This window comes from Bos indicus, chromosome 2 (genome assembly GCF_029378745.1).
Source record: "Bos indicus isolate NIAB-ARS_2022 breed Sahiwal x Tharparkar chromosome 2, NIAB-ARS_B.indTharparkar_mat_pri_1.0, whole genome shotgun sequence".
NCBI lineage: Eukaryota > Metazoa > Chordata > Mammalia > Artiodactyla > Bovidae > Bos > Bos indicus.
In genome coordinates, this window is record NC_091761.1 from 30,388,445 (window position 1) to 30,405,522 (window position 17,078).

The window sequence follows — 17,078 nt, forward strand, 5'->3', positions numbered from 1 at the left end:
ATCCAGATTGGAAAAGAAGAAGTTAAACTGTCACTATTTGCAGATGACATGATACTATACATAGAAGACCCTAAAGATGCTACTAGAAAACACCTAGAACTTATCAATGAATTTGGTAAGGTTGCAGGTTACAAAATTAATACACAGAAATCTGTTGCATTTCTATACACTAACAATGAAAGAGCAGAAAGAGAAATTCAAGAAGCAATTCTATTTACCATTAGATCAAAAAGAATAAAATATCTAGAAATAAGCCTACCTAAGGAGACAAAGGATGAGATGGTTGGATGGCATCACCAACTCAATGGACATGGGTTTGGGTAGACTCCAGCAGTTGGTGATAGACAGGGTGTCCTGCCGTGCTGCGGTTCATGGGGTCACAGAGTTGGATATGACTAAGCGACTGAACTGATGATGAAGGAGACAAAAGACCTGTACTCTAAAAACTAGAAGATGCTGATGAAATAAATCAAAAAAGACATAAACAGATGGAAAGATATACCATGTTCATGGATTAGAAGAATCAGATCAGTTGGTCAGTCTTGTCCGACTCTTTGCGACCCCATGAATCGCAGCACACCAGGCCTTCCTGTCCATCACCGATTCCCGGAGTTCACTGAGACTCACGTCCATCAAGTCAGTGATGCCATCCAGCCATCTCATCCTCTGTCATCCCCTTCTCCTCTTGCACCCAGTCCCTCCCAGCATCAGAGTCTTTTCCAATGAGTCAGCTCTTCACATGAGGTGGCCAAAGTACTGGAGTTTCAGCTTTAGCATCATTCCTTCCAAAGAAATCCCAGGGCTGATCTCCTTCAGAATGGACTGGTTGGATCTCCTTGCAGTCCAAGGGACTCTCAGGAGTCTTCTCCAACACCACAGTTCAAAAGCTTCAATTCTTCAGTGCTCAGCCTTCTTCACAGTCCGACTCTCACATCCATACATGACCACAGGAAAAACCATAGCCTTGACTAGACGAACCTTTGTTGACAAAGTAATGTCTCTGGTTTTGAATATGCTATTTAGGTTGGTCATAACTTTCCTTCCAAGGAGTAAGCGTCTTTTAATTGCATGGCTGCAGTCACCATCTGCAGTGATTTTGGAGCCCAAAAAAATAAAGTCTGACACTGTTTCCCCATCTATTTCCCATGAAGTGATGGGACCGGATGCCATGATCTTCATTTTCTGAATGTTGAGCTCTAAGCCAACTTTTTCACTCTCCACTTTCACTTTCATCAAGAGGCCTTTTAGTTCTTCTTCACTTTCTGCCATAAGGGTGGTGTCATCTGCATATCTGAGGTTATTGATATTTCTCCTGGCAATCTTGATTCCAGCTGTGCTTCATCCAGCCTGGTGTTTCTCATGATGTACTCTGCATATTAGTTAAATAAGCAGGGTGACAATATACAGCCTTGACGTACTCCTTTTCCTATTTGGAACCAGTCTGTTGTTCCATGTCCAGGTCTAACTGTTGCTCCTTGACCTGCATACAGATTTCTCAAGAGGCAGATCAGGTGGTCTGGTATTCCCATCTCTTTCAGAATTTTCCACAGTTTATTTTGATCCACACAGTCAAAGGCTTTGGAATAGTCAATAAGCAGAAATAGATGTTTTTCTGGGACTTTTTTGCTTTTTCCATGATCCAGCGGATGTTGGCAATTTGATCTCTGGTTCCTCTGCCTTTTCTAAAACCAGCTTGAATATCAGGAAGTTCACGGTTCACATATTGCTGAAGCCTGGCTTGGAGAATTTTGAGCATTACTTTACTAGCGTGTGAGATGAGTGCAATTGTGTGGTAGTTTGAGCATTCTTTGGCATTGCCTTTCTTTGGGATTGGAATGAAAACTGACCTTCTCCAGTCCTGTGGCCACTGCTGAGTTTTCCAAATGTGCTGGCATATTGAGTGCAGCACTTTCACAGCATCATCTTTCAGGATTTGGAATAGCTTAACTGGAATTCTATCACCTCCACTAGCAATATTGTCAAAATGACTATGCTACCCAAGGGAATCAACAGAGTCAGTGCAAACCCTATCAAATTACCAATGCTATTTTTCACAGAAATAGAACAAAAAAGTCGCAAAATTTGTATGGAGACACAAAAGACCCCAAATATTCAAAGCAATCTTGAGAAAGAATAAAGCTAGAGGAATCAGGCATCCTGACTTCAGAGTATAATACAAAGCTACAGTCATCAAAACAGTATGGTACTGGCACAAAAATAGAAGTATAGATCAATGGAACAGCATACCAAAAAACAGAAATAAGCCTGTGCACCTGTAGTTAATTAATCTGTAACAAAGGAGGCAAAACTACACAATGTCGGAAAGATAGTCTTTTCCACAAACGGTGCTAGGAAAACTGGACAGCCACATGTAAAAAAAAAATGAACTTAGATTATTCCTTAACTCCATACACAAAAATAAGTCAAAATGGATTAAAGACCTAAATGTTGGACTGGACATTTTAAATCTATTAGAGGAAAACATAGGCAGAATACTCTCTGACATAAATCACAGCAATATCTTTTTCAGTCCATCCCCAGAATAATGGAATTAAAAGAAAAAATAAGTGGGACCTACTTGAAAGCTTTTGCGTAACAAAGGAAACAATAAAGAAAATGAAGACAGCCCACAGATTGGGAGAAAATATTTGCAAATGATGTGACTGATGCGGGATTAGTCTCAAATTTATAAACAGCTTATGACACTTAATAGCATCAAAGCAAACAACCCAAAGAATGGGCCAAAGACTTGAATAGACATTTCTCTAAAGAGTATATACAGTTGGCCAATAGGCACATGAAAAGATGTTCAACATTGTTAGTTATTAGAGAAATGCAAATCAAAACTACAGTGAGATATCACCTCACACTGGTCAGAATGGCTGTCATCAAAAAATTCGCAAATGCTGGAGAGCGTGTGGAGAGAAGGGAACCCTCCTGCACTGTTGGTGGGAATGTAAATTGGTACACCCACTATGGAGAACATTATGGAGGTTCCTTAAAAAACTAAAAACAGCTACTATATGACCCTGCAATCCTATTCCTGAGCATATATCTAGAGAAAAACATGGCCCAAAAAGATACATGCACCCCAGTGTTTTTTGCAGCACTGTTTACAATAGCCAGGACATGGAAACAACCTAAATATCCATTGAGAGAAGAACGGATAAAGAAGATGTGGTACATATATGCAATGGAATATTACTCAGCAGTTGAATGAAATAAGGCCATTTACAACAACATGGATGGACCTAGAGAGTGTTGTACTGAGTACAGTGAATCAGACAGAAAAGAAGAATCATATGACGTCCATTATATCTGGAATCTAAAAAGTAATGATACATGATCTTACCAAACAGAGACTCACAGATTAGAAATGAACTCATGGTTGCAGGAGGGGGAAATGATAGTTAAGGACTTTGGGAAGGTCATGTACACTCTGCTATATTTAAAATGGATAACCAACAAAAGCCTATTGTATAGCTCATGGAACTCTGCTCAATGTTATGTGCCAGCCTGGATGGGAAAGGGGTTTGGGGAAGAATGTACTTAATTGCTCAGTCGTGTCTGACTCTTTGCAACCCCATGGACTGAAGCCTGCCAGGCTTCTCTGTCCATGGGGATTTTCCAGGCCAGAAAATTAGAGTAGGTTGCCATGCCTTCCTCCAAGGGATGTTCCCAACCCAGGGATCAAACCCAGGTCTCCCACATTGGAGGCAGATTCTTTACCATCAGAGCCACCAGGAAAGCCCAAGAATACTGGAGTGGGTAGCCTATCCCTTCTCCAGGAGATCTTCCTGACCCAGGAATTAAACCAGTGTCTCCTGCATTACAGGTGGATTCTTTAGCAGCTGAGCTATGGATATATGTATATGTATGGCTAAGTCCCTTCACTGTTCACCTAAAACTATCACAACATTGTTAGTCGGCTATACCCAATACAAAATGTTTGTGGTGTTAAAAAATAATAATAATGAATTTTTTTTTAAGTTAAAGGGAAAAAAAAAGAACTGGCGAATTTGTGCACACACATACAAAAAAAAATCATCATAATCCCTCTGCTGAAATTTAAGAAGCACTTTAGCTTTATCAGATACATACTCATTATTGCTTTGGTATGTTAATTTTCTGAATAGATGGCAAGTGCTGGAATTCTCCAGGCAAGAGCACTGGAGTGGATTGCCATTTCCTTCTCCAGGTGATCTTCCCAACCCAGGGACTGAACCCGGGTCTTCTGCACTGCAGGCAGATTCTTTACCAACTGAGCCACTAGGGAAGCCCCTCTCCATTTTATACCAGTTTTTATTAGCTTGTTGATTTCACAGAGTGACATTTTTTAACTTTGAACTCTGTCTTTAAAAAGATAACATCTCTCTTATAGTCACTATTAAGGATCTGCAGAGTCCAAATCTAAAGGCATCTTTTAAGGCATGAGTTTATTTCATATAATTTCCAAGTGATTAATTCATTGCATGCCTTAATAACATTTCACTGGTCACACTTTATTGGAAGAAAAGGCTTTTGAATAAAATGAAAAGGGATAGGGAAAGGAGGAACAGAAGTCAGTCTAGATAAGGAATATCATTTGCAGGTATGTCATTCTGTTGGTTATCTGATTTACAGGTGAAATAACTAAGGAACCAGAATGATACATGTGCAATTAGGACTACATTCAGATAGAATTTTATTTTTTTTCTATTTCAAAACCAAAACAGTCAATCCCATTAAAGATCAAGTTGTCCTTATTGCCTGGAATTGTGTGGTTATGGCACTTGCCTTCTTGCTGAATTCCCTTGACCAGATGGTTCTTCCTGGCAGCTTGAGGTCAGTTGATGTGCTAAATACTGACCATATCACAGGATTTAAGTGAAGCCAGAGACAGAATCCACAGGCCAGTCCGTATATTATGTGGCACTTGCTACTTTCCATGTGTTTCCCTTTGAAACATGAGACATTTTATGTTTGTGTATCCGGGGGTCTAAATGTCTTTTTTCTTACAGAAGGATCATGTTCCAGCACTTTTGGGAATGGCAACAGCTCATATGATCTTGAAACAAACTCCCCGGGCCCGAAATCAGCTGAAGCGGATTGCAAAAATGAACTGGAATCCTATTGATGCTGAGGACTTTGAGAGGAGTTGGCTGCTGCTTGCTGATATTTATATTCAGTCAGCAAAATACGACATGGCTGAGGAACTGATAAAACGGTGCCTGCGGCATAACAGGGTAGGTGCTGTACTGTGCTTCAGTTCACTTCAGTCCAGTCGCTCAGTCGTGTCCGACTCTTTGCTGCGACCCCATGAATCGTAGCACGCCAGCTGTGTTCAACTCTTTGTGACCCTATGGACTATAGCCTGCCAGGCTCCTCTGTCCATGGGGATCTCCACACAAGAATACTGGAGTGGGTTACCATGCCCTTCTCCAGGGGATCTTCCCAACCCAGGGATCGAACCCAGGTCTCCTGCATTGTAGGCAGATTCTTTACTGTCTGAGCCACCAGGGAAGCCCAAGAATACTAGAGTGGGTAGCCTGTCCCTTCTCCAGGGGATCTTCCCGACCCAGAAATCGAACCAGTCTCCTGCATTGCAGGCAAATTTTTTACCAGTTGAGCTACCAGGGAAGCCCATGGGGTGGGAGACTGAGGAGGAAAGAATGATTGTTAGCCTTGGTTGTATAAACATTCTATAATAGGCTTCAGAGTGTATTGGTCCATTTCTAGGGATTTCTCTGTTTTTGGAAATTAAATGTTTATTTCTACCACAATCAGGATATAAACATTAATAATAAAAAAAGCTATTTGCCCTTGAAAATAAAATAAAGATGTATGCAGTTTCAAGTTTCAGCTGTGGTTTGCCCTACTTATCAAAAGTGTTTTGGAATGTCAAGCATTTGCCTGTGATTATCCATCTCATCCCAGAACTAATGAAAATTGCAGAAGAACATTAATTGCAGACGCCTGTCCCTCCTATTAAATACTCCTGATGAATTTACTGCAGCTGCATGTTGTTTTCACATTATTAGAATACACTCTGCATAATATATTTTATGGGGGGGAGTCTTTTCAGCATTTAATTTGATTTAATAAAATGTCCTTATCATGAGGTATAAAATTGAAAATCTTCACGTCCTTAGAATTTAAGGCTCTTTACTAACAGTGCATTTTGCTGTTTAATAGCCCCCAAAAGGATGTCTTTTTATGACCTTTTTAAAGTTAAGAATGTTCCTATTTACTGAGAAATAATTGTGCTCAACTTAGAAACTTAAGGGTATTTATCTTTATGGATTCTTATCAGTTACTTCAAAATCTTAATCACAGTAAATCTATGTTTTATTCTCTTTGAGCCAATTAGAATTCAAAATGGATCATTTGTTTTTTAAAGAGAAGTCATGATCACCTAATATTATTAAGTTACTTTTTTAGGGACTTGAAAACTGAAAGATTTAAGACATTTATCAACTTATGGTTTGTACAGGTGATTTAATTTACATTGGCCTTAAGAAAACACGATACTTATTAATAGACTTTAAAAAATCTAAAGTGCCAAATAACTGACCTCTGTAAGTAAGATTTCATGGGAATTAAGATTTTGATAGATAGAATTTCAATTTGCCAGAACTCAGACAGCAGTACATTGCATGGTTGAACATGATGGCTGGTTTAGAGGTTAAACATGATGGTTATTTAGGCATGTTCATATGGGAAGCATGAGATTCAGGAACTGGAGCTTAGAAACTTTGAATTATGTAATTTAAAAATGGAGATCATCCAGATCTGGGGCAGGAAATGTACAAGATGCAACTAGACCATCCTGTCATACCAGATGGCAAGGAAACTATCAGAGATTATTGGAGTCATGTCAGGGACTCAAGAGCCAACTTGAGGACACTCCCACAAGCCAAAGTTGACACACTTCAGGCATCAATAATGACTGCATTGAATAACACACCAAATATGTTTAAATCCATGAGTTTACAAAGATATAAAAAAGAAAAGGAAAAAAACCTAATTGGTCACCATTGAAATATGCTAATAAAATGTTATTTCTAAAGCTGGCAAGTAAAGGGAAAGAATTAAGTATCTCTCCTGCCTTTTCTGTGTGAATAATACTGCTGGGAAATGAAATGATGGAAAAGGAGATGTTTCTCATTATAGATGTTGTCCAGATAATGAAGAAATGAGGAAAGAATGATAGAATGTCACTATTTTCCAACCATTATGAATTAATGAATGGGTATAACATCACAAGACATTATGTGCCTCCTGAATGAAGAACACACTATCTGACAGTCAGACTGGGGGTGAGACAAGTGAAACACTCAACTCTGGGTCCAAACTTTAAAGGGACACTTAATGTAATTATCTTAAGTGATCCTGCTCTAACAAAGTATCAGAGACTGGGTGGCTTATAAACAACACAAGTTTCTTCTCACAGTTTTGTTAATAGATGCTGGAGTCTACAACCAGGGTGCCAGCATGATTGGGTTCTGGTGATGGCCCACTTGCCTGTTGCTGACTGCTGAGTTCTCATTGTGTCCTCACAGGGCAGAAAAGAGAGTAGGAGAGCTCTCTGGGCTCCCTTTTGTAAGGGCACTAATTCCATTCAGGAGGGCTCCACCCAAATGAACCTTCCCAAAGCCTCACTTCCTAATACCATCACATTGGATGTTAGGATTTCAGCATATAAATTTAGGGGGACATAAACACTCTGTACATCACAGTAATCAAGATGAATGATATTTAATTCAATTTTTTTTAAATAAAAAAGTATCAAAATGTGAAACAGGATCTTACAGTGCTGTGCTGAGCTGTATTGAAGCCTTAAGCAAAAGGGTAAATGTGTATGTACCCTGATTACATGTTTATATTTTTTAATGGTTAATAGTTTTCATGAAAATATTAGTGGTGTATCTTCTTGAATTAAAGGAAAGTAAAATTCCACTAAATAGAAAAATAACATATAAAAATAACAAACAACATATGAGTTTTAATACACCTACTTTTCTGTTTTTCAAATTTTTTTAAATTAACATTCTGGGAAAAAATAGCAAGTATACATGTACCTAAAAACATGTACACAGCATTGTGCATTTTTGCTTTTTCCTGAGGAGCAGTGTGGCTTGGCAGAGCAGCGATCTATGAAGTAAGTAGCTTCATCTCTTTCCCTCAAATCAAAATCAGATCCAAACCTCTAGATCTAATACAATTTCCAGGAAATATCAATGACATAGGAATGTATTATATAACTACCACAAGGATGCACTCAGCTAAATCTGGGCTGTGAGAAACTCTAGGATAAACATTCATATTTTTCCTACATTTAATTGCAAGGAAAGAGAGAGAGAGGAAACCTCTAGATCAAAAGGAAGCTTAGGGACATTTCAAATCACAGTGTGTGGGCCTTATTTAGTTCCTCATCCTGACAAGCAAACAAAAAAATTATGTTAAGGCTATTTGAAATTTGAATAGTGACTATATATTTGGTAATGTCAAAGAGTTGTTATATTTTAGGCATGATAATTTGTGATTATGATTAAAGAAAGTCCTTATTTTAAAGAGTATACTAAAATATTTATGAATGCAATGTTATAGTATCTGAGGACTTTTTATCTGACAATACAGAGGGACAAATATGGGATAGAAGTGAGACAGTATTAGGCGTTAATTGTTAAAGAAACAGATTCATGGGGTCCACGATACTGTTATTTCTATATCTGTTAAAATTATTTGTAATAAAAAGTGTTAAGTATATGTATAAAACATGTCCTTGCCTCTCACCCAAAAATCCTGATTCTGTAGGTTTGGGATAGGGGCTTGGCATCAGAATCTTTTTAAGTCCCATAAATGATGTGATTGCATAGCCAAGATTGAAAACCATTGTTTTATGGGCCATTTAAATAAGTTAATATGATTGACCTCTATAGTCATAAGCACTCCATAAAATCTTAGTGATGTCAAGCTTAATCTATTGATACGTCTTGTATTTATTTTTAGTCATGCTGCAAAGCTTATGAATATATGGGCTACATTATGGAAAAAGAGCAAGCATACATGGATGCTGCCTTAAACTATGAGATAGCATGGAAACATGGCAACCAGACAAACCCAGCAGTAGGTGAGTTTAACATTTGAACACTAGGTTTTCACCGGAAACGTGGATTTTATGTGTAAACCTTCATTTAAATAAATTTGATTTTCTTGTTAAGGACAAGATATGCATTAACAGCCAACATCCTTTGTCATTCCTGAGAAATAAATTTTACATTCCTAATAGATTATTAGCTACTAACTTATTAGGTATAGTTTGCTGAGATTCAAACTCGACCTCAGTGGCTTTAGAGGACATCTAATCTAATTCTGCCCCTTTGTCTCCCTTCACCCTGTAATTGAAAAATGTAATACTGTGGGAGAAAGTGTTCATTGTGAAAGAAGTGAGAAAAACATTGCATTAAATCAAGTTCTGCTGGTTGCTTTACTGCAGAATTTCTCAAAGACTCTAAGCCCTAATATGCATTGTGGTGGATATCACGTAGAGAACGTGTTTCCCACGATAAGTTGACGACAGAACTTTTTTTTTCCCCTGAGCATCTGGAAACATCATCCTGTCCCAGTGGTAGACTTGGTTTGAGGAAGGCTAGTCGCCAAGGTCCCTAACAGATGGGCGGCACCTGGAATATAGTTAGTGACCACTGACAGCCACGTTGTGAGGGAGCTCACCCCCAAGCTTCTCTTTGTGTGGAGCTGAGATCAGCTTCATTGACACTGCCCTGTCTGTTCTCTGGAGCAACCCGCAGAGCTCTTCCCCGCTTATACATAAGGGCCCTCAATTGCAAACTCTGTCATGTCTCTCCTCAGTTTCTCTCCAGACTGTTCTCAGGCGCTTTTTCATTCTTCCTAAGACTTGCTTTCAAGTCTTTCACCCTCCTTGCTGTCTCCTGGAAACTCTCAAATAGCATTTCCCAAACTTGCTTTGGAATACTGGGTGAGATACTGATAGTTACTTCTTTAAAAAAGAGAGTTGGAAAAAAAAAAGAGAGTTGACTGTGAAGAGATTAGATTTCATGGCCAAATAAGTTTGGAAAAGGCCATATTTGGCTATGTCCCTCCTGATCTGTTTTACTAGAAATGAAAAAATTGTTAAGTGTGATTTACAAACGAATTGTATGTATAATGAAGCTTTTTTTTAATGAGGCATTGAGTAGTTGATAATTCAACTCAAGATGACATCTGTCTTTTTAGCATCTGTGTCACGGTAATGACTCAGATTTAATCTACAGTCAGATAGGTCATCTTTAAACTTACTGCTGTCAGTTCAGGACTTCCCCTACTTTTTCTCGGGTCTGTTACTTTACTAGACTTGTTCAGAGCACAGAAACTAATTTGTAGACAGTATTTTTCCTTCTCAGGTTTTGTTCATGTTACAAATAAAGTCAGCTTGTAATATGAAAATTCCTTAAAATCTTTAAAATATATGTAATTCCGATGCTTTATTCCCCAGAAGGAATGCAATTAGAAGTGTAGTTATTTAAATATTCTGTTCCTTCAAAGACCAGCAAATAGAGTCCAGGTCACTCGTTCTTTCATTGTGTTCTCTTTGAACTTTATAGGTGATTTTATCAGCTCCTCTGACCTCTCTTTAAAATCATTTCTCTGTAAAGACATTTCTCTGAGGCTGTCAATTAATTCTTACAGTTTCTTTTTTAAGATTATCATTGCATCCAATACTCCCAGCCTTTCTGGCCAAGTTCGTGATGCATTTTTTTTCATTTGTCAGGAAATCCTAAAAATCATAGTTGTGTTCTTTGCATAGAATTCAAGCCTGAGCACTGTCACTGTAAAAGACACCAAGGAGCCGAGATCCACTGCGAGGAGAACACAGTCATGTTTCTCTCTTCACAGTCGTTCCCAGGTTATGTGACAGTCACTAGGCTGTTTACACTGTGTTTTTGTTTTCTTGCTTTCACGAGCTCAGGCTCTCTCCCCCCATTTTTTTTTTTTTCCCCTGGTTACACAAAGAGTTGAATTCTTAGAAGCCTGACAGGTGTAATGAAACTGGTACACATGTTCTTTGCCATGTGTAGCTCTTCATTTCCTCTCTAAAGTTTTTTTTGAAGGAAATGATCTATCAAGTTTGTTTCATTATGACAACTTTGTGCTTCTAATTTAGTGTTTACACAGTTAAAAAAACAAAACATTATTATTTGTGTGGTACTCTGAAATTTTTTAAAGCATTTCACAAGTATTTAATTTGATCTTTAAATTTACATTAAGAGTTAGCAGGGTTATCTTCCCCATTTTTGGATGCAGAAACTTGAAATTGACAGCTACCGGTGACTTGCCTAAGGTCTCAAAGCTAGTCAGGAAGCCGGAAACCGAAAGTTATGTCCAGGTTTTTTTGGCTCTAGTTTCCATATTTGGCATGACATCTTTAAGTTGTTTTCCTTTTTAAATGTCACAAACTATTTATTATTCTGTTTTATAATTCCTTTCTAATGATATCAAGTTTACCTCTCTGATACTGTTTTCATCTTGGACATTTCTCATTGTGTGTGTGTTTGTGTGTGTGAATTGAATACTATGAATTTTAGATAATTTCTGTTCCTTCCTTCTTGCTACCATGATTGCATTAAGCCAGTAATTCTTCTAAAACATTGTTTTGAAATTCTAAAAATTTTCTTCAGGGGTCCTTTGATTAAAGTCCAAGAGCAGCATTCAAATGTTCTTTTCATATTTTTAAGTGGTAAAGCAAAATATATTATTAGTTACATATTATTTACATTCTGTTATATCTTATTTATTGAATCTACTTTTTCATCTCCTTATTTGCTTACTACTAAAGAAACTAAGATGAAATTGGCATTCTTATTATAGAACAACAGTTATTTAAGAATGTATTAAAACTTTCTTCCAAAATGTCAGTATTTGGACTTCCCTGGTGGTCCAACTGTTTAAGAATCTGCCTGCCAATGCAGAGGACACAGGTTCAACCCCTGGTCTGGGAACATTCCACATGCTGTGGGGCAGCTAAGCCCGTGCGCCACAACTTCTGAGCCCGCGCACCTAGAACCTTACTCCACAGCAAGAGAAACCACCGCAGTGAGAAGCCCACACACCACAACTAAAGAGCAGCCCCTGCTTATCACACCTAGAGAAAGCCCACCCACTGCAGTTACTGGAGAAAGCGCGTGCACAGTAAGACCCAGTACAGCCAAAAATAAATAAAGATTTTAAATAAATACTCCTTGCAGTGTGCCATTTCACTATCACATGTGGCTGACGTGGCCATCTAATGACTAACCCTCTGCCTTCTGAGTCACCCCGCTGCTGCGCTGCCCTCTGCTCCCCCTGCACTCCAGGCCCATTTGGCTGCTGTGTCTCCCTCTACCACTGGCCTCTCCATGTGCAGTTCTCTTTGCCGAACAGAATTCTTTCTTCCCACCCCCTTGGCCTACATTATGCCTCTTCCTTCAGGTTTCACACATTGCCTGACACCCACCCCAGATCTCTTATTACAGTGCTGTTGGCCTGTGCCATTATTTCATAGCATTTATCTCAGTTTTGAAATCATCCATGTACTTCCGTAATTACTTAAATAACATACGCTCTTTCCTAACAGAATGTAAACCTCAGAAACCAGTTTGCCTGATGTGTTAAGTACATCAGTACTGTGTAAAGGAATAGCCGTGTTATCACTTACTGCTCTGTGATCAGTTTTTATTGTAATCTGAAACAAATGGGACTTTTCTGTAAGTTGCAAAACCATATTTGTGGGATGGCCGGCCATCTTCTAGCCCAGCTGTGGCCCCTTGTTCCAACTCCATTTTCTTTGGTACCTGTTCTCCTTTGTATCACTCCACCTTCTGTTATCTTATCGTTTCTATCATGGTACAGTCATCACCCTGCACTAAGAGTTCTCTAATATTAGCATAAACAAAGGAGGAAGCCAAGAAAGGTAATACTAACAGTGTGCTCTATAAATAAATAATACTATATCATTGCTGGGGGTTTTGTCTTTACAGGATACAAACTGGCATTTAATTACTTAAAAGCAAAAAGATATGTGGATGCAATTGACATATGTCACCAGGTAACACTTAAATTTATATTTCTTAAAATTTTTCAGATGTGCTGTTTCCTACTTTTGTTTAATATCAAGTTGTACATGAATAGAGATAGAGGATGTACTGTTTTGGTTCAATGCCTCGTCGGATACATCTGGAAGAAATTACCGGTTTTCAAAGTTTAGAAAATAAAGTTTACTTAAATCAAAAACGTGTTTTTAATTAGGCCTCAAATAAGGTTTGCCAATTTAAAGGAGGAGGCTAGACAAGAAGCATGTTAAACAAACTTAATCCTTAAGTCAGAAAATATCTGAAGATTTTTATAGATTCTCCAGGTCATTGTTCTGAATAGAAATTCTTATGTTTGTGTCCAAGTCTGGTTATTAGAGGATTCAGATTTATAAATTAAAGAGGTATTTTTGTCATTTAGAAGCCATTCAGTTACACTTCTGTAATTGGTTTCTCGACTTCCCTGATGGCTCAGACAGTAAAGACTATGCCTGCAATGCAGGAGAACAGAGTTCGATCCCTGAGTTGGGAAGACCGCTGGAGAAGGGAATGATTACCGACTCCAATTTTATTGCTTGGACAACTCTATGGACAGAGGAACCTAGCAGGCTATAGTCTATGGGGTTGCAAAGCAGCAAACATGATTGAGCGACTGGTTTCTGACTAAATGATCCCTTGCTAAATGACACACTTTTGAGTTGCAGTTTTAGAATTTGCAATTTCTTTATAAATACATTGTCCCATTGATATTCATACAAGGCATTGTACTAAATATCGTTGGGAGCTCCAAGAAAAGCACCTTAGCAGAGAATTATGTAGTGTACCTTATCCCAGATAACTGTGTCAGCATCATTATAGTGAATACTTGGCTCCAGTGATTGCTGTTGATTACTGAGTCTCTATGTAAGGCAACATTTCACATTAAGGTTAAGGTTATATATTAATTTGTGGAGTTTTGATTTTTCTTTCTTTATGACTACCACCCTACTCTTCAACTCAGTAGAACTGGAAATTTGTATGTTTCAAAATCATTCCAGTACACAAATGTGTACTCCTGGGTAAAAATATCTCTAAGGATTTGTTAAATATCATGCATAAATAGCTAAATTTTAAAAAGTATCTTAAATCATTGATCATAATTGTTTTATATAACTGATCTAATAAGGAAATAATTATATTTGTTTTATTTTCCACATGTAGTGGTACATTTTTACCATTTTCATCTAATTACTGTTAATAGAAATGTCACCATGTCATATCTCAGATATCACCTTTAAAAAGTGTTGTTGTATTTGCAATATTATTATAATGTAATCTCAACTGTAATGCCATTGCTAGTAAGTTTTGTGGCTCCCCAGTTCTTGATAATGAATTATAAGTTAAGTTTTTGTTTTATTTTGTTTGTTTTGGCAGGTTCTTGAAGCACATCCAACTTACCCCAAAATCAGAAAGGATATACTTGATAAAGCTCGCACATCTTTAAGACCTTGAAAATTATTTTAACTTTTCAAAGCAAGAAATGGAAAGAATCTGAGTTCTTCCAGTACAAAATAGGTTAAGCTAATACTTTGTATTAGAAAGCATACTTTCTCCAGCAGAGGCTGCTGTTGCATATAAAGAGAAACACTGTGTTAAATGGATGTCTTCTGATGGAGAAAGTGAATGAGCTGGTTTATTTAATTGACTCTCTTGATTAGGTGCAGATTTGGTGTTTCTGTGATAAAGATTATAACCCATTTCTATAAAGAATATTTTGTTAAAATCTAGATAGGTAAGTACCCTGTATCTTTTCTAAGGGATATTGTTTCAGGAAATATGTTTAAAATACTATTGGTCTCTGTTAAACATTTTTGTGAAATTCTGTTATTTCAAAGGTTTGAGTAAGTTTCCATGTAAATATTTATAAAAAAGAAAACATTTTTAATAAACGTTTTATGAAATTTATGAACTCAAAACACATGGTGAGTTTTGCAAATTCAGGGTAAACTACCCATGTTAACACATAGTATTACAGAAACTGACTTTCTTAGAAGAATATTTTGGAAAAGTATAAAGAGCGTTTGTGAGTTTCCGTTCTTTGTTGAATTGATTCTTCCTGCTTTTAATGCCAATGAGATTCTTTTAAGAAATAACCAGTACCTGAAATTAAATAGGTAGACCTTTATAACAATATTTAACCTTAGCCCAAAGACAAGGTCTTTTGGTGTAACTTTAGACACTGTGACACCTGATAGAGAATATTTTCGGTCAGCAGGGACTCACAAAGCACACCATGTAAAAAGCAACCACATACCCCGCTATCCCTAGCATTCCTGCCCCCAACCTGAGAGAGTTACTTACTCTTTACACTGAATTGAACTTAGCCTTCCCAGATGGCACTAGTGGTAAAGAACCTGCCTGCCAGTGCAGGAGACTCAAGAGATGCGGGTTCGATCTCTGGGTCGGGAAGATACCCTGGACAAGGGAATGGCAACCCACTCCAGTATTCTAGCCTAGAGAAGCCCATGGACAGAGGAGCCTGGTGGGCTACAGTCCAATAGGGTCACACAACTGAGCATCTGAGCACAGCTGCTGCTGCTGCTGCTGCTGCTAAGTTGCTTCAGTCGTGTCCGACTCTTTGCGACCCCATAGACGGCAGCCCACCAGGCTCTGCTGTCCCTGGGGTTCTCCAGGCAAGAACACTGGAGTGGGTTGCCATTTCCTTCTCCAATGCATGAAAGTGAAAAGTGAAAGTGAAGTCGCTCAGTCGCGACCCCATGGACTGCAGCCCACCAGACTCCTCTGTCCACGGGATTTTCCAGGCAAGAGTACTGGAGTGGGGTGCCATTGCCTTCTCCGCTGAGCATAGCAGCACACCATAAACCTGATCTTCATAAACTCAATTCTTAGCATCATTCTTAGTGTATCTACATCTTTTTTCATCTTCATCTACATCTTGGTTTTAAAAATAAAATAAACACAGTCTTCCATTTTAACTGCATTTTCAATAAATAGTTTTTAAAAGTCACTTCCTTTTCCTAAAGTACTTCATGTTTATTTCTTTTGAGTTACATTCTTATTTCAAATCACTTCTCCAATTTCCAGAGTCCTTTTAATTCCAATTATGTGTTATAAGATTTCTAATCATTTTTAGTTATGCCGTTTCATGGAAATGTTTCATAATTAGAGCATTTATGAAATATTTCATGTCTGTTAAAACACTTCCGTGTCTTATTACATTTTGTCCTCACAGTCCTATGATACAGATATTATTATCTCTCTTTTACAAATCTGGCCCTGTGACACATTATCTTTCTCTGTAATTTAGGGGGAAAAACTTTCAAACTGAATGGACATTGTTAAGGACATAATACAACAGAATACCCGTAGCGGTTCCAATGAGCCTGCATTGTAGAATGCTAGAAACATGGAAATTGGATGGAGAAAGTAGAACATCTGTTCTCCCAGCAAGACGTTTCCAAATCTGTTTTCCTATCTATAAAATGAGGAGTTTGTGTTTGTTTCTTTAGCAGCCACTTATTCTGCCATTTGTTAGATACTATCCTAGGAACTTTCTTTAAAGTATGTCTTTTATTTCTCAATAAACTCTCTAGAGAAATAATATTTTTCAGATAATGAGATGAAGCTCAATCTAAAATTTGCCCAAGCTCACAGAAAAATTGTCAGAACCTGGATTTCACACCAGCCTTTCCTAAATTGAGATGCTTTCCATAACTAAGACAGACTGTGTCTGTAAGAAACATTCTCTTATCTGCATCTGGCTAGCAGATGAAACTGAGTGTTCTATCACAGAGATGGCAAGGTAATGAGGAACAAGACCTGAATGGAATGAACGTTCTTACAGATGTGGACACTACTAAAGAGAAGCCTGAGTGAGGAGCAGTGTAGTGCAGTGGCGAGGAATGTGGACCTGAAGCCAGACCGTCCTAGGTTTAAAGTTTGACTCTGCTACTTACTACCTTTCTCCAGTCACATAGGCTCTCTGAGCCTCGGTTTTCTCATCCATAAAAA

At 38.0% G+C, this 17,078-nt stretch overlaps 1 protein-coding gene across 1 annotated transcript in view; it reads left to right on the plus strand.

The window, feature by feature from the left end:
• The window catches only part of TTC21B (tetratricopeptide repeat domain 21B), a 97,749-nt gene extending 82,738 nt beyond the window's left edge, over positions 1 to 15,011 (plus strand). The window contains exons 26-29 of the mRNA XM_019971684.2: positions 5,001 to 5,225; positions 8,992 to 9,112; positions 13,017 to 13,084; positions 14,481 to 15,011. Coding sequence (XP_019827243.2) covers positions 5,001 to 5,225; positions 8,992 to 9,112; positions 13,017 to 13,084; positions 14,481 to 14,558 — 492 coding nt within the window. The 3' untranslated portion in view covers positions 14,559 to 15,011. The remainder of the gene's footprint in view (positions 1 to 5,000; positions 5,226 to 8,991; positions 9,113 to 13,016; positions 13,085 to 14,480) is intronic.
• The last annotated feature ends 2,067 nt before the right edge of the window (positions 15,012 to 17,078 follow it).